This window comes from Pezoporus wallicus, unplaced genomic scaffold (assembly GCF_028554395.1).
Source record: "Pezoporus wallicus isolate ANWC-B61680 ecotype Strahan unplaced genomic scaffold, APGP_CSIRO_Pwel_v1 contig_4131, whole genome shotgun sequence".
In the NCBI taxonomy this organism is placed as follows: domain Eukaryota; kingdom Metazoa; phylum Chordata; class Aves; order Psittaciformes; family Psittacidae; genus Pezoporus; species Pezoporus wallicus.
This window is the reverse complement of record NW_026641950.1, coordinates 2,791,398-2,818,994: the sequence shown is the minus strand read 5'-3', so window position 1 is coordinate 2,818,994 and position 27,597 is coordinate 2,791,398. Positions and strand designations below refer to the sequence as shown.

The window sequence follows — 27,597 nt, the reverse complement described above, 5'->3', positions numbered from 1 at the left end:
GCAGCCCTGGGCGGCGGGCGCCGGCCAGTAGCGGGCGTGTGGGGCGGTGCTGGGCCGCAGAGCAGCGGCCCCGGGGTGTGAAGGCGCCGCCGAAGCCCTCGGAAGTTCTGACAGGAGTGGGAAGGCACAGCCGGGGGAGAAAGGGGGCTGCTGCGCGCTCCGTCCTGCGGAGCCATGCCTGACGCTCCGGGGGCCTGGCCAGGCCGGGGCTGAGGGCGGCCGTCGCGGAGCTGGGGGTACCGCGAAGCTCCGCGGGGAGGAGGGGACCGTTGAGGGAGCCCTGTCCGCTTTGAGCCTTCCTGAGCAGCCAGTGCCCCTCTCCGCCCCGCCTGTTGTGAGAGAAGGAGCCCGGGCTGGGGCTCCGCGCCGCGCCCCGCTGCCGTGGCGGCCCCCCCTATGGTGCGCCCTGAGGATGGCGAAAAGACCGCGCAGGTGAGTGTGGCTGCGGGCCCGGCCCGGGAACCTCTGCTCGTTCTGCTCCCCCCAAACCCCCCTGGGCAGCCGCTGCCTTCCACGCCGCCGCCCCGCGCCCAGGTACCCCCCCGCGCCCCGGGATCCCTGCCAGGTGCCGCCGACGTCCCGCCCTGCCCCTGCCGCCCCTCATCCCCCCCCCCCCCCCCCCCCCCGCTGGGCTGTGCTGGCGCTGCTCTCGGCTTCCTTCCACCTCCTTGGGCTTGGCTGTCACTGCCCTCCTCCCTCTCTCTGCCCTGCAGTCCCTGTTTTGCCCAGCGTCCGCACAGATCTTCCCTCTGCGAGCACCAGCTCCCGTGTATAGCCCTTGCCTCTCGCCGCTGTGCTTTCCCTCAGACCATTTCTGTGTAGCTTGCCTAGACAACTCCTTGGCTTTGCTTTTCGGCGATCGCTGAGCCTGTCAATAACGACTACGTCTTCTCTGCAATAGCTTTTCCTGCTGGTTTCTTTCCTTCTGCTGGACTAATACTTCTTGTTTTCCTCCTGCCGAGTGGCTTTGGCGAATCCCTGATACAACGTTTAGGGCTGTTAAGTTAACGTTCAGGCCTGCTGATTCTTCCGATGTCTTAAATGCACCCACTTTCTCTGATTTGGAATATTCTTTGGCTGAAGATTTCTTCTTGGCCTGAAATTTCCCCGAGAGATAATGCGTTCCACAAGAGCTTCAGCAGCAGCCCCAGATGGTTTTAATACTTTTGTTTTACTGATATGAAAATTGGTATGTCTTTACTTTATATTCAGAAGGTGGGTCTTGGAGAACTGTTTCGTTGCTGTAGTTATTCTTGTCCTAAATGGAAAATCTGTATCTGGAAGGTGATAAAGAAATGCAAAGGAAGGGTTAGGTTTGAGAAAGAAAAGGATGCTCAAGTATTAACAGTATGTGAGTTACATGTGGTGTTTGGGGTTTACTGTAACTGCATACTTCTCATGGAATTGGTGCTTTCAAAGTTACAGGTATTAAAACGGCTTCTGCATTTTCTTGTGACGTGAAAAGAGTTCACAAGTGAAACTTCTGCAAAACTGCAACTAAACCAAGCAATGCTTGGGGGGTCTAGTTGTGCAAGGAGCAAAGATTCATCAAGGGGCTTTGCAGAGGTGGACTGCTGGAGCTGTCTATACATAGTTACCTGCAAGAATCAGCTTGGAGAGACAATGTTTCTTGTTACTCCTAATCTGCTTTTTTTTTTAGTTTAATCTGTGGTATTGCAAGCAATAATTTCATTTTTGTGAAGCTTTAGCTAGTGTTATCTCTGATGGCTGTTGAGTGCTTAGATGTCATAGTTGAAAATACAAGTGGTTGTGAATAGGAGAGGAGCACAGGGTTAGAGATCACTAGTCCTAGATGAATGCCCTATCAGTGTGTGATGATAGTATCCCCAAAAGTAATTTATGGTAGTTACGAGTTTATATAAAAGTCGTTTCAAGATTATTAATCTAGGTGTGGAGTCTGGTGGAGTGCACCAAATGGAATGAAGTCTGATTTTTTTAAACTGCTGTTGGGTTTGCATTTGGAAGCCTATTTTTTTTTCCTTTAATGGTTCTCAACTCAGAATTGCAAAGATGGCTAGCACAAAACTCATGAAATACTTAGTTTATTGTTGCAGGTTTCTTACTTGATGAAATTTGGTGGCTGTCATCCACTTGCATGCAGTATTCATAACTGCAAAGAATTGTCAGATCAAGTATTAGAACCGTATGTGTTTGCAAACCTTCCTTTTTAATAAAAACCTGAGGTTAATAGTCACAACCATTCATGTTTGTTTAATTATAAACAAGACTGAAGGCTAAAGGGTTGTTCATGTGGAATCAAGGTTGGTGAGGTTACAGCCCACTCAGCTGGCCCTTGCCCATGACGAGCATGGAGGCAGTGGTATGTGTGTCAGTTTGGCTGTGGGGCATGCATGCCAATGGAGAATTCCAGGTGCAGGGTTTTACCTGCTGCTGCTGCAGGGACCCCACATCGTCTAGTATTGGTGGTTTCATCAGCGTTGCTGCCATGTACACCGGGCCCTTCCTCTTTTTCAAATCCCCATGACTTCATGTAACTGAAAACTGTTCTTGAACTAGTTTGTGCAGTGGGTGAGGAGATCATGTTGACAAAGGGCTTAACCACAAGGCCAAATTTTAGTTATAAATAAACGATATGGCGTGCGTGGTGTGAAATAGGATTATAATACCAAGGTGTGCTCTTTATAATACCAAGATACACTCCTGACAGTTTGTTGAGAACCTGTGGATGAGAGATCAATAAAAAAGAGGTGGGAAGGGGAAGAGAAAACTTTGTAACTTGCGAGTTTAAATCCTATTTTCTAAAGTCTTAAGCCACTTAATGCAAAACTCTTACGATCGTTTTGTTTGCCACTTGTTTTTTGTAAGTACTGTGAAGAACTTGCTGTTGACCGTTCAGCAAACTGACTGCCTTGTATTCGGCTGGCTCCACAAAGTTTTAATATGTTTACATGTTACTACTTCTACTGCATCATGAAGCTAAGTAGGGCAAATCTAGATGTGGTGTAGGATGTAGAATCAATGTTAGATACACTGGGTCTGAAAGAGCTGGGTACATACTATCCTGTAGTAATATTTTTAGCTAAGTAATGGTCTCCTTGAAAGTCCATGTGTTTGTGTTAGCCTCAGGGAGCATACTCCCTTCATGGAAAATAACAAACATACATAGAAGGTTGTGGGCGAACTGCATGTTCTGGAAAATAATGCAGAAATCTGCCACCTAATCTGTTCTTAGGACACCAACACAGGTTAATTCCATTACTGAGGAAGGATTTTTTTTACCTTTGGTTGAAAAGCTAAAGTAATTTTAAGGCTAAGCAGAACTAGTAAATTTAGTTTTGAACATGACTTTACGATATTTATGTTGTGCTGTATATTGGTAATAAAATAGAGAAAAAATAAGATCGCAGTGTGAAACTGTTTAAGTAAAGCTATGTATCTGGATGGGAGTCCCTTCTATCTAACGTGAGTTTAAGTGATATTTCCATGAAACATTTCCCCGTGCTGGTTTTGTTATCAAGACTGTGAAGTATGCATTTCTCCAGTAGATGGAGTGTGATCTATGTGGAGCCGCAGAGGTTACCTGGCTTCTTGTCCCGCTGGCTCTTAAAAAGGCTCAGCGCTGATACATACGGTGCTTATTTCTTCCTGGAATATTTCTGACTTCGAAGATCTGTATCTAATTTCTGTAACACTGAGGCAACGCTTTTATTCAAGGCAGGAGCCCGCTTAAAATCTTAGGTTGACTCAAAATCATTTGACAGCCTTATTGTGTTTGTTGTTTGAGTTAAGGAGGTGGAACATGAATACATTTTGCAGACTAGCAAACCACTTGATCTTATAAGCTCAGTTGTGAAAAAGATTCGTAAATGTGTCATAAAAACATGATATTAAACAAGAGCTTTTGCTTCAAATTTGAGTCTTGACTTGGAATGAATGACCTGTCCACATCCTGGTATGTGGCCTGGAAATTAAAATTGTGATCCTTGGACATGATGAATATAGGCTGCTGCTGAAGGCAGATCTTACTTTCATGCAAAGTCCATATGTTGTTTTAGAACAATATGTGCAGATTGGAAAAAAGCTATAAGTAGTTAGAAAAAACAAGTTATTCAGAGGTATTTTAAACTCTTATCTACATCCTTCTGTTGTACTCTGCAGTGAGGAAGATGATGACCTGCAATATTTGGATCATGACTATGAAGTACCACAGCAAAAAGGTTTGAAGAAGATATGTAACAGGGTGAAATGGACACGTGATGAGGTAATCCTTTTTTTTTTTTTTTTTTTTTAGTTTTGTTTCTACATGATACTGGTAGCACGCAAAATATGTTATTAGTTAGCACCATGTGGGAACAGCATGTAACATTTATTGGCTGAGGTTATGTCTTAACAGGATGAAAGACTAAAGAAGCTGGTGGAACAAAATGGTACAGATGATTGGGCTTTCATTGCTAGTCATCTACAGGTAAGTTGAATCTCTTTCTGTTAGGTTCTCTTTCAATATTTGCTTACTTTGGTCATATGTTCAGTTTGAAAATGAGGTGAAATAGAAATCAGAAATGCATAATAGTAAAAAATATTTTAAGGGATGCGTGTAAATTGGACTTGAGAGCTAGCTCAGGCTTTGGAGAATTTTGTTAGCTCAGTTTGGGGCTCAAGTGATGGTCTGAAACGATCAAAATAATTGGTGCCTTCCATCCACACTTGTGATTTGCTTTCCTTTTGCAATATATTCCTCTTTCCTATTGGTTGCATCACTTGTGGTTACATTCACAGTTCACAGGTTGCTTCTGAGGCAGTTAGGAGTGTGGGTTGCATCTGACAGATGACTTGCAAGGAGCAAAATCAATTTTTTAAACACCTTAGGAAAAGGGTGGGTTGTTTTGTTTTGGGATTGCTTTTTTTTTTTTTTTGATAGTTCTTGTTTCGCCTTTTTTACAGTGTTGTCTTCTCTAAAATATGTAAGTCTTTCCACCTGATGATAACTTCAGTTTCTGTTAATGGAACCTTAGTGTGTTCCTTGGAAATTTCCTACTGACACTTAAAATTTCTTGTTCTGTTCCAGTGGTCCGGTGAAATGAGTAAAAGAGCTGTTGATTCAAACATGAAATGACTCCTCAGCTGTATGAGCTGTCCTGGTAGAAAACACAACTAGAATAGATGACGTTTATTTCTCTGATTAAATGCTATAAAGTGCCTACTGTAAAAACATGGCTAGAATCTAAGGCTGAAATCACTAGCTAGAAGTGGGATTGAATATATTCAAATATTAGAGAAAAAAATTACACCCCCCCCCCACCGTTGTGGTTATTATAATACTGACCAGAATGATATGGTTGTATGAAATTCTTGTGTAAGTAGGTAAAAATAGACTTCTAACTGCTGAACAACCGTAACTTTGCATTGTTCTCATTGTTTTTGTGCAACTGTGGTACTTCTGATATTTATTTCTTTTTCCCCCAGGTGGCAAAGCATAGATATCAGGGAATGAACTCAAAGCCTCTAAATTTAAGGAGTGCATATGCAAATCAGTGTTCCTTACATTATCCACTTCCAGAAAGCAGTGAGATAAGTGAATGGCAGAGGAGAAAGATAATATTAAAAAGCCTTTATATTAAACCGATGAAAAGTACAATGTTTGGTGATACTGATCTGCAGGTGTATTATGCAGTTGTGGTTAGCAGATCTAACAGTTTAGTAAAAGTTCTCCAGCTGAAAACAAATGCTTTTGAAGACAGAAAGTTATTATTCCGCCGGGTCCAAGTAAGGTTGAAAAAAAGGCTCTCCAGCTATCATGGGAAACATGCATGGAGGATCAGGTTGCCCACTGCAGAATCATTGATGTTGGAAGGAACCTTACAAGATCATAGAGTCTGAGCCCCCTGCTCAAACAAGGTCAGCTAGAACAGGCTGATCGGGACAGTGTCCAGCTGGGTTTTGAATATCTCCATGGATGGAGACTCCACAGCCTCTCTGGCAACCTACTGCAGCGTTCACATTACAAAGCTAAATAATAGAAAATAGCATAATTAACACTTACCTTGTTACTGGTGGCCTTTTGCTAGGAAACCCAGTCTTGAGTTACTCATATGTAAAGGCTATTTCACTACTGAACCCTATTTCACTACTGAACCCTATTTCACTACTGGGCTGGGCACAAGTAAACCTTCCCTCTGTTCCACCTCCAGAAGTGAAGATGGCTTAAATGTGACTCTTGGGAGAGAGTGCGGCTTGCGTTCTCTTTCAGTTTACTGGGGCTAAGGCAGAACTGAAATGATTTTATTGTTTCATCCCATCATTTGTTTTGCTTTTCTCCCTCAAATATGTTATAATTTCAGAAGTGTCTGGAAGGTGTAAATGCTAAAAGGCCCCAATTTCAAAACTAACCCTAACCTTTAAGCAAAAATAGGAACAGCTATCCTATACTGGGTTTGTCTTTTACAGCTTGTCTCCACCAGGAAATGATGATGTTTTATAATAAACTCTAGTATGCTTTTAATCATGCAGTGTCTACTTGTGATTCACATGAAGGTACTGTGATCAATGTTATTTTAGATGTAACAGTGTTTTGGGTGTGTTTTTCTTGTCTCACAGATTGCTTCTTTTTTAACTTCAACTTAGCCTGGTAAGGCTTTTACTTGTTAGACAAGCCCAGCAAAACCTTGAAATTTGTACTTGCTATCCAGCAGCTTGCACTGAAGAGAGTAAATCATCATGTCCCAGTGTAACAAAAGGTGTAATAGTATGCTGTGCTGGGGCAGGCTCTTCTTACCTGCATATTTCTAAGAATTGGACCAACCCAGAGAGTCTTAAACTTTTCTATAAACAGTTTTGAGAAGGCCAAGTGAAACTTTACTTCTCTTTCATAGCTGGGAACAATATTGCAAAAGATCCCGAGAGAAGCTACAGAAAAGCACCATCTGTCCTGAGCAGAAAAAGCAATGTTGTTTAATTAGTATGTGTTAGCTAAACTCAATATATATCTCTTTCCCTAACACTCTAGGAAAAAGCTGAAAATATATACATTTGAGACTTAAAAAAGTCTATTCTTTTATTTGAAATAATTTCCTTTAAAAATTTCTTATATAAGTTGTATATAATGTCAAAAGCATGCCAGTCACATGAAGTTCAGTGGAGATGTGGAGTAATGAGGATAAAAATTCTAAGTTTTTCTTTAAAGAAGAGTAAGTTCTCAATTTGCTTATCAATCAATTAAGATCACCAAAATAATTAGATTAGATCTTTGTGCAAGGCTGTTTTTTCTGGAGAAGAGGTTTTATAAGCAAATGGAAGAAGAAATAATAGGGGAGAATTTATCTATTAGAATAAAGGTCTGAATAAGTCTCTCAATTTGAAATAAGGTAATAATTCTGGATAGCTGATATTTACAGTTTTATGTATGCAAGTGTTTAACAACTGCACTGGTCTTCTAAAACTATTTCAGAATCGTTCAGATTTTCAGTGCCAGCATCGATGGCAGAGAGTCCTAAACCCAGAATTGATTAAAGGTCCATGGACTAAAGAAGAAGATCAGAGGGTAATAAAAACTGATTGTTACTGTACTCCTTTGCTGTAATGAAATTGGCATATGACTGCTAAGAATGTGTACTTTTTCTTAGGTTTCATTCCAACAAAGATGATGTGTGATGCACCTTGTGATATAGATAATTACATTAGATAATACAGAATATAATTAATTATATTATGCTGTGTGAGGAGGAAAAAATAATGCAGCTGCTCTTAAGTAGATGGAATGTCTGGTCCGCTCAAGCATTTAATTTCCCTTTGTGCAGATTGCTAGCTTAAACCAAATAGAGAAGATACCTTTACAGCACTGAAGAGCAAAAGTTTCACATCTTTTGTTCTGTAGATCCACCAGACTTAAAGGGGTTGGGAATAAGGGTGATTATTTCATACTCTACTCTTCAAGAAGCTAGCAATGGTGGTTTAGACTCCTTTTCCCTGCCTCTGTTAATCCACACTTTTTTGCCTGCAAAATCTGGACTGTCCTTTATGGAGGTGCACATACAGCTTTCTCATACAGTATTTCAAATTGTCTGCTTAATTTCTACTGTTTAAAACTGTCTTAAGATGTCCAAAAATAGTATTCGTCAATTTATGAATGTAGTCTTCTTAATCTATTTTTACAGTTCTTGTTAGCCGTTTAAGGAAAAGCTTCTAATGTGTAAAAAACAAAAAAACAAAAAAACAAAAAAAAAAAAAACCAAAAAAATTAAACCCCAAAAAACCCAACATGTAGAAATGGGAAGGAGGTTGGGAGTAGAGGTGTGGGATTTTTCCTCATATATATGTGTGTTGAAAAAAGTCAAACCAGGTATCTTTACCAGCTTCTGTTTTGGTTTTTCATAATGTCAGCTTATGCAATGGGTGACAGAAAGGAAAATTCCAAATTGGTGTTTTCATTAGTATATACTTAGATTCTAAACACAGTGAATTTGGAGTTAAATAAATTTTTTATATCTTAAAAGATTATTTTTAAAATCCTAAATCGCTGTCTGCCTCCTTAGGCCTAGTATTTTATCAAGTTGCAGATTATAAATCATACTCCAAAATATGAGTTTATCAGTATTCTCAGTCTTTACTTGGGAAAATTAGGTTTTGAAATTGTAATGTGCTTTCATCTGTGTTCCAGGTTATTGAATTAGTTCAGAAGTATGGTCCAAAGCGCTGGTCTCTAATTGCAAAACACCTGAAAGGAAGAATAGGCAAGCAGTGCAGAGAGAGATGGCATAACCATCTCAATCCTGAGGTAAAAAAGTCATCATGGACAGAAGAAGAGGACAGAATAATCTATGAAGCTCACAGGCGTTTGGGAAACCGATGGGCTGAAATAGCAAAACTTCTTCCTGGAAGGTGCTTTTCAACTCTGTTTGTGTTAAATATTGGAATATGGAAAACTGTCACACTACTCTTTGCAGTGTTATTTATTAGTTAGAAGTTTGTGTCACAACATCTTTATCTTGATAGATGCTGATATTTTTTTTTTTAAATCTTTTGCATTTGATTCTGTATCCTTAATAAGCCACAGAACCAATAAAAAGGTCTCTCACATGTTTCTTCAGAAATCTTCCTGGTCACAGAAAAAACTGTAGTGGAGCTGCAGAGAGTAACTGCAAGTAATAGTGAAAGAATGCCTTAACATCCTATGACATAATGTCAAAGTGCCTTCATTGATATGAATTTTGGGGTGACTTTCTTTTAGATTTAAGATCAGAAATTATTTTTTTGTGGAATATTTCTTGTTAAACGGGACACTTGAAAAAGAAAATCCTGGTAACCTTCAAAAGTCTAGGCTTAGGAGTCATGCGTCCCAAAGCTAGCTGGTTACCACCTAGGCTTTTAATTATATGCATTGTTCTCTTTATCTTTGTTTCAGGTGTGAGACTGCCAACTTACATGCTTGTGGAAAACAAACTTTTGGTGTTTCCATGGAATAAATTTTTTACCTTGTACTGTTAATTAAAACTCAATGTTCAGCTGTCCCTCTCTGAATTCAGTCTGTATGTTCAGGAGGTGACTGTAGGGGTGCCTAAGGAATGTCTGAACTTGCCGTGGTGAGAGAGAATGAGTATTTAGAGATGCATGTTTAAAAATGTGACATTTTCATTAAATACACATACATGAATCACAGGAAATCCTTTGGAGGAATAGGAAGGGAATTGATTGCATCTTAACAGAATTTTGGAGAGGAAGGATGAGTTTCTAAGGACAGAGGCATTACTAATTCACTAACTTATTTGTTGAAAATAAATCCAAGATGAGACTGTCAACTAAAGATTGGATCCTAGACCCAGAAGATTAGTAGAGAGTCTTAAGATTAGGGTGAAAAAAGGGAATTCTACTTGGAGTTGAGCTTGAGTGAATACAGGTCTTAAAGTAATTTTTATTTCTGTGTACTTCTCTCCAAGGCTAGTATTTAAGACTGTAATGCATTCATACTCTACTCTTGCCTTAATGCTTGTTTAGTGTTAAAGGTGATTTCAGCCTGCTTTTCAAACTGCAGGCATTTTCTTTCTCGGGGGAGTGACAGTGGGCACTGGTCTTCTGCCATGCCTGCTGTTCTCCATACAAGCTCAAGGGCACCAAGAGGTAGTGAGATGTTCTACAAAGCTGCACATTAAACATGAAGCAGGGTGTAATTTTTTTTTTAATTATTTTTTTTTTAGAAGAGAGGCCTTCCAGTGGACTATGTTAACTACAGTGCCCTTATTATACTGAGTGATTGTCTTAGCTTCATGTTCTGCAGATTTGTAGCAGAGGGTAAATAATGTAGTGACAAAGAACACATGGTTAGTCCAGGCATCCAAGATAAAAGGCTCTCACCCGTGATAATAGCCAGAACCAAGGCTTTCTCTTTTGCTACTGTCAATTTTCTGCAGACTTGAAGTTCAGTAGAAGGAAGTGTGAGTAGCTTTCTAGTAATTATGCCAAAACCCCACAGGTAATGAAACTTTCAGTCCAAGCTGCTGGAGCTTTCTGTATTTGTGGCTTCAGATTAACCTACTGTACAAACCCCATAAATTATGCCATATTATAAACTTCAAGATATGGAAAGCAGTCACTGTTGTACATTTTCATTTTAGGACTGATAATTCGATTAAAAATCACTGGAATTCAACAATGCGAAGAAAGGTGGAACAGGAAGGGTATTTACAAGAAGGTGTAAAGTCTGAAAGCGATAGCTCATCCAAACTTCAGCCCCAGCAATGTCTGACTATGGAGCACGTGCACACTCAGAATCAATTTTATGTACCTGTTCAGACACATGTAAGTTCAAAATGCAGAATAATTAGTATTTTCCAGTTTCAAATTATTTATTTGGTTTGGAACAAGAAACGAATCTGAAAGAATAAAGACTGTTGAGCATTTTTGTGCTATAGTAACTTAGGATTTGTAAACCATAATAAATAGTTTATATACAGTAGAGATAATTTTATATCCTTTTTCAGGGATTGTGAAATGATTTATGTCTTTTTAGATTCCAGCATACCAGTATGCCTCACCAGAAGGCAGCTGTCTAGAGTATACTTCAGCTTCTTCCAACGTAGTTGAGGTAATGTGTTCACACACGTTGTAAAATGAAGAGAATATACTCCTTGAAGTCCTCTCTAAACTGAGGAGTATAACTAATTTTGAAACTCATGGCATATCTTCACTTACCTATATTTACAGCAATAGTAGAAAGTTTTAAGAAGTTTAAAAACAAACCAATCAACCAAAAAAATTAGTTAATTTTCTGATAGTAGTGGTAGGATTGCTTGTGTAGACAGTCTGTCAAAAATTCTGATTTGAAACACTTTTTTGCACAGTTAGTGAGGATAGATAACTCAGAATTCTAAAAAGCACATGAAAACATAACCCATCTACCAAGATGCCAATGTTGTTCCTTCTATTAAAGACAGAACTGAGTGACTTTGGGTTAAAAAACATTATAGCACACTGAGCATTTACAGGTCATATTAGCAACCTGTTAAATTATTAGCTTGTATACCACTTGAACATCAGATCCATCCCCTGGTAATTGCTGGAGTTTTCCACTTGCAAGTGGCTACTGTACTACAAAATATGATACTGCTTGAACAGTTCTGTTCCCACGTTATGTGGATTTCTGTTAAAACTGAGCTGTGTTATAATGTCAAATGTTTACAGTGAACAGTTTGGGGGAAAACAGTAATGGCTTCTTTCTTAATTTTTGCAGCAGTCATTTATTGATGATGATCCTGATAAAGAAAAGAAAATAAAGGAACTTGAATTGCTACTTATGTCAGTAGAGAGTGAAATCAGAAGAAAACGAGCATCTTCTGTAAGGACTGCAAATATCTATAAATATTTGAATATGCTTTACTGAGGTTAATCCTCATCAATTTAGCAATGGATGTTTGGTTTTGTGTAGTGTTTTTTCACCTAATGTTCTAAAAACAAACCTGTGGCTGTTGGGTTGTAAAACAAAATCTGTATATTAGAATGGAGTCTGATTATTTTTAGTGTGGTTTATAAACTGTGAAAACAGCAGAAATACAACCTACAGTTTGGCAGTTGTTCCTAAGACCCAAGATTTTTATCTTCTTAAGAGAATCATGTTTGTTGATATCACCACTGTTTGGTTTTATGGGTCAGCAATGTTGATCATCTACTCAATAGGGAAATATGAAAAATACGTAAGTTTTGTTCTATTTGATTTCAAAACATGCTGTAGATTATATTTTTATCAAACTTATGTGTGAGTGCTTGCAATGCTGAATATCCACATTTGGATATGACATGTATGAATTTGCGCTGTACAAAATTTACATGTACTTTAGTAGAGTTAGGGAACTTGCAGATGACAGGCACTTTCTTCTTCAGGAACAGAGGGCTGTGCACACCATCAGACACCTAATCAACCCAACAGTATTGATCACTAATTTAGATTACAGGTGAACTTCTAGATTTATGTGGTGGAGCTATTCCTCGCATTCCCTTGAAACAGTTCAGCATTCTGATTATCTAGAGGAATTTGCTTCTAAATTTTCAGTGAAACTTGAAATCAGTTTCTTGAGTACTAAACAGTTTACTAAAATGGGATAACCATTTAGAAGTAATCTGTCAATGCAGAATCTGCGTAAAAAAAATACCAGCTCAAGCAAGAAGTATTTCGCATTCTAGAAACACTTTCTAATCTTAAAATGCACCTGTGTTCTGTAGCGAAGGCGACTTTGTAATATACTGATGTTCAGGAGCACAGGAAGCTTGCATCAGAGGTGGCTTCCAATACAACCCATAATTATCTAAGGTATAAGCATGTATGCGATAAGAATAAGAGGTAAGATAAAGATCTTAAAATCTTAACGCAGTTTGAGAATGTTGAGTATGTTAATGTAAGGAGAATACTAACTGCATTAATGCAAGCAGATAACCAGTATTTGAAAAAGCAAAAATTAATAGTTACGTTTAGCCTTCCTGCATGCTGCCTTTTTTCCCCTCCCTGCGGTCACATAATTGACTCTTTCCAAATTCTCAAATTGAATAAAATTAACATGTTTCTTCATATTTTTTAGCAAGCTGGAAACTTGCCGTGTTGGTCTGGAAGTTTCATCATGGAAGATTGTGTATCTAATACACTAAATAGCCTTGGGGAGCAAACAAGTGATTTCTACAGCATAGATGAGACCCAGGGCACATCTGTTCAGCAGAATTCACCACCAAAGTATTCGGCTGTGGAAGCAAATACAGTGTTACCTTCTCTACAGACCATTCCAGAATTTGAAGAGACACTAGAGCTTATTGAATCTGTGAGTCTGTATTTATTAAAACAAAAAAAATTTAAAAATTTAGGAACATAAGCTTTAACGACATGTAAAAAGTATAAATACTCTTTAAATTACCTCATTTTGTACTGGTCTGTAGTTTTGCCCATACTGAGTGACTTGTTTTAAAAGAATTTTATTTTAAAATATTCAGTGTTTTAGGATTGTGTGAAAGATAAAAGGAGGATAATTCAGTATATGGCTTCTAGAGGTAGAGAGATGCTAGGCTGGCTTGGACATTGTGCAGTAATCTTGGATGAGCATGCTAGTGTTCTGGTGTTTTGCACCTTGCCTCCTAGGATCCCGTAGTGTGGAGCGATGTCGCCAGTTTTGAGCTTTCAAAGGCTGTTGTGTCTCCTGCCAAGCAAGCTCCACTAAAAATAATGCAGACTCAGCACAATGAAGGGGCTGCTGAGTGCCAGTATGATGTCAGCGTTGTGCTTGATGGCAAAAAACAAAGTAGCATCAGTAGTGAGGAAGAAGCAGTTTTTCCAGCAACTCCAAACATACCTAAATTCAGCACCCCACCTACCATCCTAAGAAAGAAAAAGAGATTGCGTGTTGGGCAGTCACCGGTTAATGAACTGAATGATGGCTTGTGTAATGATGTCATCAATGTTGCACTAAAGCATACACCAGTGAAAACACTACCATTTTCTCCGTCACAGGTGAGTTTATGTTTAATATGGCTAAACATGAAGGCTGTAGTGGGTAGATTATAAATCACAAGTACTTTCTTCCCTAGTTATATACTGTAGCCTAAACAAATACGTCAAAAAACTTCTTAAAACATCTGCATAAGAGTAGATACATTAAAAAGAAATTGTTAGATTACCCATTTCCTCTGTTTTGAAGACTAACTGGGTGGGGGGGGAAAGGGTTGTGATGACTTATGTCTCAGTTCACACTTTCTCATGCAAATTATTGTTGCTAGAGACCTGTGTCTCTGTTGACCTAATTAAGTAATAAGGATTTTAAGGAGAAAATCAAGGTTTTGGCAATAAGCATAGCAAATGTCTTAGAGTATAAGTCAAGAAGAATTTATTGGGATTTTTCAGATTTATTTTTTTTTTACTGCTCATTACAGTGGTGAAGTTTTGCCCTTTTTGGTTGCTTAGGGTTTTTTTTCCTTTCTTGTGGTTAGTTTTTCAACACTTGTTCTGGAAATGAACAGTTTAACCTTGAAAATCCTGCATTTACATCGACTCCAATCTGTGGGCAGAAGGTTCTTATTACGACTCCTCTTCACAAGGAAATGACACCAAAAGATCAAAAAGAAAATGTGGGGTAAGATTACTGCATTAAACATCCAGTGGTGTTGCTCAAATGAAACCACATTTTTCTAAACATTGAAAAGATAGTCCACCTATACTGTGAAAACCCCTATACCTACCTATACTTTAAACCTCCTAACACTTCAATACTTGTGTACAAACTGGCTTCCTGTTTTTAGCTTAAAACAGGAAGCTACTTCTACTTAGTTAAAATGTTTCCTTTTTTAAGATGCTGAACAAAATCCAGTTAAAGTTAATTATACCTGGGGTAATGCTATGGTGGTGTTAATACTTTCAGATTCACAATGTTGCTCTCTGTTCTGTAAATTAAGTCATTTTAAACTGTTTCTTAGATTCTACATTACTATTGATAAAGTAAAATATTAAAGATCATGTTTGAACACTTCTATGTTTGAATAGTTTTAGAACTCCCACAATTAGAAGATCTCTTCTGGGTTCAACACCAAGGACGCCAACTCCTTTTAAAAATGCTTTGGCTGCTCAGGAAAAAAAGTATGGTCCACTCAAACTTACGGTATGCGATGACATTGTTTATTTTCTTCTTTGTTGAAGTTTAAATGCCCTCTTGTTTTTGAATTATTGTAAGCCTGGTCTTAGAAAGCATTTTCCAACAATGCTGTTGTTTCAGCGACATTCCAGTTATCTTAGAGAACAGCTAGAATGTGATTCAAAAATGTTTCAGGTTTTGTGTTAGGCTATATCCTTCAGCCTAGTATGGAGTGTTGTCTTTTTGAATGGTATTCGGCACATACAATGATTTGACCCATAGTCAAACAGTAATAATAATTTTGAACACAAAGTAATCTTGAACACACTGGTTCTGCATTTCTGAGTTGTTTTAAATTTGTGTAGCCTTGCTAACACTACCTCTTACAAGGTGGAAACATTATTGGCTGAGATTTTGATTTTAATACTTTAGCATTCTGTTTTGGTTTTGTTTGAGGGTTTTGTGTTTTTTTTTTTCCAAATCAAAATTGTGAGAGAGTGAATGGGTGCGAGTCCTCCAACTGGATAATTTAATAAGAGCAGATTGGTGCAGATGAATGTGACTGACTTTGCTATTTTACGCAACTTTCACGTTTGCCTTGAAAAACTGCACTATCTTTGAGTCCTCTGGACTACGTAAGAACTGAGTTGTTTTATGGGTTAGGTTCTTTCACAGTGGTAGGACTGAAACGAGGTGTTTATCACAGCATTCTAGTATTCTGAGAACCTTTTTGATGAGAAGATGTTTGGAAGTGTTTTATCCTTCCTAGGGTCTTACTTGAATAACATCTACAGTTTTCTTCATCCTAACCCCCAAAATCTTAATATAGCAATTCATGGTTTCTCTGATTCTTCTGGCTGTCACAGAAGGTTTTTTTGTTTTTTTTTTTTTTGTTTGTTTTTTTTTTTTTTTCTTGTTGACTATAGATTATGTTACTTTGTTTGTTTGTTCCAAATGAATTCAGTTTTCGCTCTCTTCCCAGCCTAGGTAAGGTAGGTTAATGCATAATAACTTTTGGAATTCAGTAGACATATGCTTTTCAAATTCTGAAAAAATTCCAGCCAATGTATATTGACTACTTTTTTTGCAAACACAGAAGGTAGCTCAGACTTTGCCACAGGGCTTGGCACCATCTGTGTTACCCTATAGATTCTCACTATGCAAATGGAGTGGTTTGGCATTCCTGTTTCTGTCTGCTATTAACCTCCTGTTCAAAATCAAATTTTGAGGGCTTTAGGGAATTCTTCTCCTGTTGGTACACAAAGGGGCCATCTGTATGGCTTCTGTGAGATTCTGTACTATACTTAGGAATATCAATGTCTTATTCAAAGATTTGTGTTGAAATTGGTATAAATTCCTTTCTCTACAACAGTAATACTTTTATAGTACAGTTTTTTAGTACATTGGTATGCATGTATATGTACATATATATGTTTAGCATATATCAAGTGATTTTATCCCTTTTGTCAGTTGGTAAACATTGCTAATAAATGCAAACAAGTAGTTTGCATGCCTTCTTCAATGCTGCCTTGCATTTTTTGAGGCACTGTGTATGTGTTTTATCTGGCTAGAAATAATGTGGCGTAAGATGAAGTAAAAACTCCTCAGAGCCTTGAAATGTTGATCTGTAGTTGTTAACTACAATAGCTTAAATCCTTTTATCTGTTGCTGTATTTTGCAAGATGTCTTTTATGGCCTACATGAGCTGAAAGTAGAATGTAGTAAAAACTAGTAGCTAACAGACTTGCTGTGTTTTCTCTTCCGATTTTAATTAACTTAGTCACAACCACTTGCCTTCTTGGAGGAAGACATTAGGGAAGTTTTGAAAGAAGAAACTGGAACAGACATATTTCTCAAGGAGGAAGATGACACTGTGTATAAAAGCTGCAAACAGGAGGTAACATTACCATAATAATTTCACGTAGGAAATAGCCGCTTTTAAATAATATTTTACAATTTTTCTCTTCAAAATGTTTATTGCAGCACAACTCTTCTAAAAAAGTCAGAAAATCACTGGTCCTAGATCCATGGGAAAAGGAAGAGGTTGGTGCCCAGCTCTTCATAGAAGATAATAGTCTAGGTGTACAGGTAAGTATTAAGCTACTGAAGAGCATCACTGGCAGCCATATTAATATAGAACTGAGTGTCTTTCATTCTATTGACTAAAATAAAGTGTTTGGATTGAGGCTACAAAATCACCTTCAGTTTCAAGTGCTACTTGAAGTACTTAAGCAATACTTAAACACTGGGCTTGCATTCGTGCATAAACTCTTCCTTTCAGGCCTCTACAGCAGGACTGGTAAAGTAATGTGGATGCTTTTCAGATTTGCTGTTACAGCAAAGCTGCTTCCATGCTGGTTACTTATAAACTTTAGCATATATGGCACTCTGAAGCTCTGTAATACACCAGGAAAATGGCATTTACCCCTGTGTTTTGCATGCTTGATAGTCTGGCAGACATTTTCTGAAGATACCTACTTGCACAGTAGGCAGCCTGTTTTTCCTTTTCCTGCTTCACATAGTAGGGGAATACTTTAAGAAATACCAAGCACGTAGAAGATGATGTTTGTGGGCTTCCTCTGCCTGAAAGGAATTTGAATAATTCTGCCTCAATAACCAAGACATCAAGAGTTCAGAACTGGGGCTGGTTTGGTCCCTCATTCCTTTAAAAAGCAGCCCAATATTTTCCCAGTTGACTGATTAAATAGATGAATCTTTAGTCTTGTAGTTTATAGGAAAGATTTATTCTACTAGTTCTTAATATATGTATGTATTTAATTCTGAAAGAGTAAATGTCTGTGACTCTTGATCAGTTATAATGCTATATGCAAGAGGTAGGAGCCAAAGTCCTTAAAAAGTAGAGGTGCTTAAGTCATACCCCTTTCTGATTATTGTAGCTGGTTTTCTAAATTCCCGTCTTAAATGCTTCATAAACTCCGCCAAACCTAGGCGTCTGCGTGCTGGGTGTTAGGTGCCCTGCCACCTAGTGGAAATTCCCCGCTTTCCCCAAGAACTTCCCTGTACTGGGAGGAGCAGTGTTGTTGCAGGCATTCAAACCAGAAATGTAACTCTCTGTGTTCGCTTACTGTCTTGTTATGACATGGTATACTGTGCATAGTGTTCAGGTTACTGAGGCTGAGCCAAAATACACTATGATGTTGTGATATACTAAAGGCAGTGGACTGGGAAAAAAATACTTTTCTTCCACATCAATGAGGGATTCAGGTGCTACAGAAACATTCTATCTTAGCAAGAAAGATAGTGTCAGTATCTGATTTTAAACATGAAAAACAGACTAATCCTTAAGTAGAAATTGTGTGTCCATGTGATAATAAGTTAGGAGTGAGGTCTGAGGTAGAATAAATATGTAAAAGTATTTTAATGCAGTTTGAGGGTGGTTTTGTGGGTGAACAAGTGCATATGCCACTGTTATTCTCATCTAATTTTGCTCTCGTAACATTGCCTATACCTTTCTTCTGCTTTGATGTAATGAAGCTGAATTAATTTCTTTTTATTTACATAAATATTATCAGCATATAAAGCACTTCTGGCATGATCATTCCAGTGCTTATTTCAGTACTTAAAGCAGTTCCTCCTCTTGATACTCCTCCTCCTGATATGTGATCTTAATTTTTTTTTTTTTAACTCCAGTCTCCTTGTGCTCACTTTCACAAAGGTAATACTAGAAATGAATGACAAGCTTCTTTCTTTAAAACTGTTCTTTAATTACCACTTTATCAAGTCTTGTTCTTAACAAAGTGTAATCAGCTGTAGTCTGGCTGTACATGCAAGAAGCTGTCTACTCAGTACTGCCTAAATCTTGCTAGCAGCTACTTGTTCTACTGTGCTCAGTATTGACTCAATATATACCAGCCTAGTTCTTCACACAATGTACTTTTTCTTTTCAGATTCCTTCCTAGAGTCTTTCTGATAGTATTTGCTTTGCTTACCTTTTGGCTTCTCTGATCACAGCAGTTGAAGACTTTGTTTGTTTGTTTGTTCTGTTTTTGTTATTAAGTACTGATTATTGTTCCTGTTTCCTACCCTCTTTTTTGTCAATAGTCAGAAAATGCATATACCACATCTTTATTAACAGTACCATTGTTGGAAATACATGACAACAAATGTAACCTGACACCAGAAAACCAGGATACAAATCCAGCAAACAAAGCAAATGCAGTAATTAAGAGGAAAATGAATGCATGTGCTTCAAAAAATGTCAAAGTGGAAAAAGCTTTTCAGGTCTGGATGCAAAGAATTCTGATAGTTTTATTCTCAGCTTAACAAAGACTTTTGTTTTGTTTCTGTCTTGTACTAATGCCTAGAATTGTTCAATTCAGTGACCTAGTTTTGATCAGTGTTTCCATGATCCTTATTTCTTGTAAGTTGGTCATTTGTCCACAAAGTGTTAATTCATAGCTAAGATCTTTAAATACAACCCTGATATTTCACTGAGTCGCCTCTCAGGTTTAAATGTGGGGGAAACCAATAAGGGTAGGGTAGACCTACAAACCAAGTTTCAGTACCCAAGTCCAGCAGCAGGAAAACTTGACTCAGTGCAAACCAATCCGCTATAGCATCTAAGTTCCTCAAATGTGGCTGGTGCTTACTTCGTAATAAACTCTGTGGGATTCATTAAGTGGAGTTCATCCACAGGTTCTGTTTGGTAACTGTTATTGTAATGTGCCTATTCTTGTACTTCTATTTTCTGTACTGTTAAAACTGGAACCTATTTTTCACCTGTGTCTTGGCCACCAGGTTTAGGAGGAGATTCTCTTTGAGCTGACTTGGTACCTGTTCCATTTTTTCCCATAGGAAATTAACACATACAATTTTTGCGTCTCAGAATATCTACAGCTCTGTATTGATTAAAAAAACTCAAACAACAATAGCAAAACAAAAGGCAGGGCCCCTGGAGCCTTGTCTTCCATGTCCCACTTAACTGCTTTAATGATGATGTGTTTTTAAGTACAGGGGCAACAATATTACTTTCTGATCCTTTCTTATGAGAAGAAAGAACAAACCTCCATTTAATCATGGTATTTCAGAAAAGGAATTAACTGCTGGGAATTACAGCAAAGATGAATACATCTATCTGTCCCAGACCTATGGTCTTCCAGTACTTAAAAGGGGAGCTTAGTCATACTATATTCACAAATATTCACATTGAACCATCTTTCTGTTTTTGCTCTTTCCCTTGAGAAATTTCCTCTCAATCTAATGGCCTCTCTAACCATGAGTCCTTTCTGTGAATCAATTCCTGCTAAATTTCTAGAGAAACTCAAATGGCCAATTTTCTCTGTGCATCTATACATGGAACTCATCCTTTGGATCAATTACTAGTTCAATGAGGAAGGGAGAGAATATTGCTACAATTTGCTGGTGTCATGTCCAGTTTAGAGCTGCTACAAATCAGCTTGAGATTCAATGAGTCATGCAACTGTGCATGAGAGTTTGCCTCATGGAAGGGGCAGGACTAGTGGCTTGGTTATTCTTCATCATTTCTAGTCCTAGTTCCTTTGCCATTTCTAATATATTCCCAAAGCATCCAACCATTCTGCCACAGCTGCCGTTTTGATTCAGTGAGGTCCTTCACAGTATTCTTTTCTGGCTGCCAAACCATTTTGCCTTCCTTGGTGTCTCCAGACAGCTGTCAATAACGTATTTTTCTGCCTGTTGAACTGAGCACATTTAAAGGGGAAGATATCCAAAGAGAAGATGACTTAATTAACTAACTTCCCTTTTATGTATCAATTGTTGAACTAGTCTCATTTCAAGAGTGTTTTTCATTTCGTGTGTTAGAACTTAAAGTGTAACACAGATGCCATGCTGGGGAGTTGGATTAAAAGGGTGGAGAAGGAAGCTCTGTCACAGGTTTTAGGTCTTGTACTGTAGAACTGAATCCTCCTCAGTAAAATACAATATTACTAGGCCATGACAATTTATTATTACTCTGAAAAGTTGTATAAGAATTGCTCAAGTATTTTAGTGGAAAGTATCTTTTAAACTGAATTTTATTTTATGCAGTCAAATTGTGAATGGGAAGCAGTTGTTTATGGAAAAACAGAAGACCAGCTTATCGTGACTGAGCAAGCAAGAAGATACCTGAGCACTTACACAGCTACCAACAGCACTTCAAGGGCTCTGATACTGTGATGGTCACTGCAACTGCCAGCCATCTCTTTCCACTAAAACTGACACAATGGTGAAGGTGATTCTAGCACAGTACTTGTGAATTAAGACTTTCCTTTGAGACAGTCTTGCCAAGGGAAACTTTTAAGCTACCTTAAAGCTTCCTTTCTTCTTTTGGCTGGCAAAGAACAGACATGAAGTTCTCATATTTTCTACGAAGGGATAGTACAACCGGTTCTGCAATGAATTTCTTGAGTATTAAATAAGTAACACCCTAAAGTATGATAAAGAATGGTAAAATACATTGCAGTACTGACTACACACATTTTTTAGGTAAATTTTCATATTTATTCTGACTTGCATTGCTTTTTTCTGTTAGTGCGTTTTCAATATAGACTAGGTTTATAGGTTGTTACTGGTTTTCAAGTGAGCAACATACATGACTGAATGTGCTTTTGCTTATGTAGCATTTTCATAGTATATAAAGAAACACAATGAAAAGGAGTATAAAGGAAGGATAGAAAGTTGCACTACTAATTTTTTTGGTATGCTGCAAAACAATGAAATTAACTACAGTGTTAAATATATTTATTTGCAAATGGTACTAGAAGTAGGCAGAGGGGGGTGAATTAGGTTTTAGTGTAAAGCATCAGTATTTTCTTCATAAATCTCAAAATGAGATGATTGTTGAATGTATTGTACAGTATGTAGGAGCAGGGAAAATTTTGTAAATTGGAAAGGAGTCTGTTTTTATAATTTATTTTCATTTTAAAGCTTAAATGTAGATATTTATATGTATGCAGGTTGTCTAGAAGCCAATGTTGTTTCCTGTTAAAACAGCTAAAATTCAAAAAAGGACAAGTTTAAAGTCTGGCATAGCGGAAGAATTACAGTGGTGAAGTGTACAAATCTATACTGTATGTTACATCTACATAAAGATTGCACTATAACCCTTAAATCATGTTGGTCTACAAAATAATTACAAGGTATACCTGTATTATACAGCAACTATTCATGTACCTTGTTTAAATATACTTAGAAAGGAATGGTGACCCAGGAGTACTTCATCCTGCATAGGAGCTAAAACCTAATGCATTTTAAATATATATTAAAAAAAAAAAAGAAAAAAAAAAAAGAACTTGGCACCTTGGATCTCAGAACAATTGTATCTGCACTTAAGTTTGACCATTATATACTTACTGTATGTTTGAAGAGCAAAGAGAACATTCTTTTATTTATAGAAAATCTTTGTCCTTATTTAAAGGTATACAGGTCACAACAGTTGCTTTAGTTGCCTATTTTAGGTATTTGCACTTATTTTATGTCTTCTTTTGTTTTTGAAGGAATGTTTTGGTTTGCTTTTGTTGTAGAGATTTATATGTAGTTAATTTTGAGCAAGTTATAATGGTGTGCTATCAACAAATACTGACAGGTAAATAGACTTGTACACTGTAGTTTTAGTTATTTATAATTCAAACACTCTTCCTCTCCACTCCCGGGTGTGCTGCTACAGATAGTGGCAGAATCGGCTTGCTGCTATGAGAGATGGAAAGAGCGAGCATCATATGCACTGTATGTAAAATTACAAAAATGATGTCAGGTTCTCTAGTTAACTTTATGAGACCAACCAGTACTATGCAGGGTGTGGAAAGTATTCCTATCGCTTTAATATCGAAGATGGCAGAGAATAATTTATTAAGGGAGAATTTTAATATGGGATGAGTGGTACAAGGAAGGTAATGGGTTATTAAACTTTTTTAAACATCTCAAAGGTTATACAATCCTCATTTTTAGGAGCTTTTTGATATTAAATATTTGCCTGGCTATGACAGTAGTAGGCGTAAACATTTTTAGCAGTTTTAAATTTACATCAAAATTTTAAAGGGGGGGGGGAATTCTGTGTAAGAAAGAGATCAGAAAATACCCATCATGCCAGGATTACGCCTCACCTAAGAAGACTGAGAGGAGGCAATTGGAATTCTTGGCAGTCTTAGATTTCGGTTTGCATTACCAGAATGGATTTAACAGCAACATTTAATACTGGAGACAGCACTTAATTCACAAAAAATGAAATAAGTAATTAAAAGAGAGTGAATATCTAGAATCTGGATGATATATTTCACTAGAAGTAGTATCACCAAAATTGCCTATACCAAGTTTAAGCATAGATTTATGGTAAGTAGTATTAATTTGTGTTGGTATTGGTTGGATCATTCAGTTAACTCCTACTTTGCTGCTTTAGCAGGAAGGTTTTAATCTTTCATGTCAGGCATCTTTTATTACTTTTTGAATGTTGTGTGCATTTGCATTTCTTTCAGTTTATAAGTAGATTGTACGTGCAGCAGCCAAACTTGCATGAAACCTAAATACATATTACTCCATATTTTTGTTTTAAGGTTTGACATAATGTGCAACAAATGCCTTGTTTATCCTAGTTTTGTTGTACTACAAACTTTTCTTTTATGTAAGAGAATCTCACATACAATACAGACCACATTAACATCAGAAATAAAGCATCTATGTACCAGGTTACTGTAAGTGCCTTTTATTTGAGAACTGAAGCACTTGGTGCTTGTTAAATTAACATGTATGTATATGTGCATGTCAAACTGCAGGTGTAAGCTGTGCAGGATGATTCCCCTCCTCCCCCAGCTAGTACTAACAAACATGTATTACTCTGAATTAGTGTTCCACTGTGACTCTTATTTTGCTAGTAACATGGGCATTCAGTAGATAATATAGACTCATAGAATCTATTGCCTCTCTTGGTTTTGTGACAAAATATAAATGGCAAACAATTATTATAAGATAATTTGTTGAAGGAATAGCACAAGAGAGACTAACACAAGCCAGTTCCTCACTAATATGTCCTGGTAATTTGTTTTATCTAGTTTTAAGCTGTACAAGCAAACTGGGTGTTACTGGGGCTTTACTGGGGTTGGGGCTGTCACAGCCAGGCCACTGTATGAGTATCTTGCAGACCTGCTCATGCTTGCATGTGTGAGGTTTTCCATTGCTTGCACAAGCAAGGTGGGCCAGCTGTAGAGCATTTATCCTGGTCATGGCTGGCTGCTGACATCTAAAATCGAGGCAAAGTGCAGGCAGATGAAAGTGAAGTCTAATGATGTGACTAGTTCATTTTTCCATGTCAACTTTGCTCAGTGAAAGCAGGCAGAGCAGATGGACAGCCAGTAAGGCAAACTTGAACTACAACCCTCAGTTTGGGTATATGAAGACTCTGGAAGCTTTACTCGTAGGCCTGGCTTTTAGTTGAAAAAAAATGGTCTTTAAGGAATTGCTTGATGAGAGGAAGTCCAGTTCCTACCATCATTATTCTGGCTTTACATGAAAATAACTACTGGAGTTGTACCAAACTAAAACTGATGTGAAGAGCAGGTTGAATGGAACTTCTAGTGGAAGGTGTCTCTGCCCATGGTAAGGGGGCTTGGAACTAGATGATCTTTAGGGTCTCTTCCAACCTAAACCATTCTATGTTGATTCTATATATAATCTTACATTTTTGTGTATGGTAAAAATCCAAATGCTCATACTCACTGTATTCTACCTTAATGATTATGAAGAAACCTCAGGAGAGCAGCTTCTGTTTGCATCTGGAGTAAGAGATGTGTAATATGGCATTTCTCAGTATCAGTCTGTGTTGGTGTATTGGTTTTCTCTTTCAATTTCATTTTTCTTCTGCTTCACTACTGTGTGTGTGTTTTGTGAGGAACAGAATGGAAAGGAGTCCTCTGACGGTGCCTGCTGTTGGACTGGGTCACCCCAGTGGTACAGTTGTTACTGCAAAGGGAAGTCTGTCTGCCTGCTACTATCTTTCAGAGAAATTTGTGTTTCTTTGGGTTTGTTTTTAAAGACTCCTCTGGATTATTTAACTGACTTGTGTTTTCCTGTGTTGCTGCAACCTCTGATTACAGAGAAGATGGATGTTAATGGCCTTAGCGCAAGTAAGATGGGAATGGGCCGTGTACTGACTGGCAGTGATGTAAGTCTGCGACTGTCTTGTGTCTTAGTGCAAGGGGAAGGAGTGCTTTTGTCTTTTGGGGAGGGAGAGTTCTGCTTACTTAGCATTTGCTTCCTTGCTGACTATTGGCCAGTTGCTTGATCTCAGTTACTCCTTGTAAAACTGATGTTTGGCAGTTGCAAAACCAATGGAGTTTTAGAGCACTCTTCAGTGTGTTGTGCACTGTGCTTTAAATTGGTCTATTCCATAGGTTAAGAAATACTCACTCAGTTTTCTGAGGTTTCTTATGCCACTTCTTACACCAGTAAGCACTAAATAAAAAAACCCCAAACAAATCTAAACCCTAAAAAACCAATAAAACAAACCCATAAAACAGACAAACCCAGAGAAAACTGCTCATTGAACGCCCATGCGCATAAGCAGTGATACAAAGTGCCTCAAAAGTCTTTGCAACAACTATATGCATAGGTCATTTTGCTTATATACATCAGACGGAAAGCCAAAGTTTGGGAAAGTCAGCTTTGTAAATCAGAGCAGTTGAGGATGTGTTTGCATGTATGTGCAGGGATGAGTTGGTGTGATGTGACATATGAGAGAGCAGCATCCCTCGTTGCTGGCAAACTTGTGTTTGCGGCAACTTGGTGCAAGAGAGGACTTGCCCCAGCACCGAGGCTCGGTCTGCACTCTGCAGCAAAGGAGCAGCACATTAGCTGGGCTGAGCGGATAAATCAGCCGCTGGCAATTTACAAATGAATGCCACGTTCTCCTCAGCCATACGGAATCCAGCGGATCGGCGGTGTCTGGAGGGCCTGTGTCACCAGAAGTAGGCCATTTTGTGCGTCGTCCTTCGTTGGCAAACGGCCAGGCTTTGTGTGCTCCAGACACCAGATGGGAAGCAATTATGAGTGTGACAAGCGGGTCATCTGGCAGACACTCTGTGGACCTGCTGCCGCATAATTTTTGGCGGGAAGAGAAGCATTTTTTCTTTTCCCCTCCTCCCCCCCCCCCCCCCTTTTTCCTCTCTTTTAGTGAACTTGCAGTGACTGGGTGTGGAGCATCCTGTGTTTGCCGAGTTTATACACCCTTTGTGCCCTTGCTGGTGCTTACCAGAGTGCAAGTGTTTTTCCCTTGGCCAGCAGTAAGCAATGGTTACACTTGTGTTTGTACGTCATGTCGTTGGCAAATGCTGGCCAGCAGTGCTGGCACCACGGATGTTGTAGTGACTTGGCAAAGCCAGGCTGGGGAGGGATGACTGCAGCCCGGAAGAGGAGAAAGAGGGAGCATGGAAACTCCTCCAGCACAGACCTGATCATCCAATAGGGAGCCCAAGGGAGAAAGACTTCTCGTATCTGTGTAGGGCCAGGTGGAGGGGTGGACCTTTTGGCAGCTGGGGCCAAGATGGGATCTTGTCAGTTTGTCCTTTGACCAGAGTCACTGGCCTGTGAAAGGGGAGTTTTTCGAGCCTGGACAAATCAGCTTAGCTGGCTCCAGCTGAGTGTGACAATGCAGCCCCTCAACTGAGAGCCTGTCACTAATTGTGTTGGGCAAATGTGTAAAATGCATTACATCTTCCACTGCTTTTGTCCAGCCCGCTGGGGAAAAGTGACAAACGTGGCCTGGGTCACCCAAGGTCACACTTTTGGGGCACAGCAAAAGTCTTAGGGGCACCGGTGCTCCACTGGCACTGATGCTGGAGAGGAGAGCCAGGGCTGGCTGTGGTGCAGGGCTGGGTGGCAGCTGATGCTTCTCCCTCTGTGGCACCTCATACCACCCCGCAGCAGGGTTTCAGTAGCAAACATGGATATAAATACATGGCAGGGGGAATTTCTCCACATCTGAGGTGTTCCCAGCTCATGCATATAGTGAATGGCCCTCAGCAACATGTCTGTCAATAGCTGCAGAATTTGAATCCACCTCTGGAAATCATGTTCAAAAGAGTTTTCAGGTCCAGGTGTTCAGCTCACAACAGGCACTGTCAGTAGTTTTGCCCTTAATCTTTCCTGCTGGTAAAGGTTTGTCCAGAGCACACTGGGATCTGTGTTTATAACCTGGCCTGGCCCTGCATGGGTTAGCATCGCATTCCTTGCCTTTGTTGTGTTTTTCTCATTTCCAGCTTTAAAAGGACAGGTAACAGCAAGACAGAAAAATATTGCCCTGAAGGGAATTAGTTGCAAGAGCAATTTCAGGGGAGAAGCACCTCAGCCCCTGATCCTGTTCAGCTTCCCACTTCCCACAGTTGGGTGCCTGGCTCTGCCACAAGGGTGGCACAAGCACCCCCTTTCCAGCCCATGTTGTTACCCCATGGCAGCTCAGCTCTGTGGAGGGAAAGGCAGCAGCAGGTTGCTGTCAGCAGTCCTGGTCCCTTCCAACCCAAACCACTCTGCGATTCTACCTCCTGCAAACTATTGCTAGAGA

At 38.9% G+C, this 27,597-nt stretch overlaps 1 protein-coding gene across 3 annotated transcripts; it reads left to right on the top strand.

The window, feature by feature from the left end:
• The first annotated feature begins 42 nt into the window (after nt 1-42).
• Nucleotides 43-23,735, top strand: MYBL1 (MYB proto-oncogene like 1). Of its 3 annotated transcripts, none has more exons than XM_057426159.1 (16): nt 43-432; nt 4,141-4,243; nt 4,376-4,447; nt 7,427-7,519; nt 8,636-8,856; nt 10,587-10,770; nt 10,982-11,056; nt 11,702-11,806; nt 13,041-13,274; nt 13,589-13,957; nt 14,434-14,576; nt 14,984-15,098; nt 16,852-16,968; nt 17,055-17,159; nt 19,134-19,313; nt 21,099-23,735. In XM_057426159.1, the coding sequence occupies exons 1-16, from the start codon at nt 413-415 to the stop codon at nt 21,225-21,227; spliced, it is 2,265 nt and encodes a 754-aa protein (XP_057282142.1). In that variant the 5' UTR covers nt 43-412; the 3' UTR covers nt 21,228-23,735. The 3 variants fall into 3 exon arrangements, with proteins under 3 accessions (XP_057282142.1, XP_057282140.1, XP_057282141.1); XM_057426157.1 differs by having other exon boundaries at nt 263-432; nt 11,705-11,806; XM_057426158.1 differs by lacking the exon at nt 19,134-19,313 and having other exon boundaries at nt 263-432.
• The last annotated feature ends 3,862 nt before the right edge of the window (nt 23,736-27,597 follow it).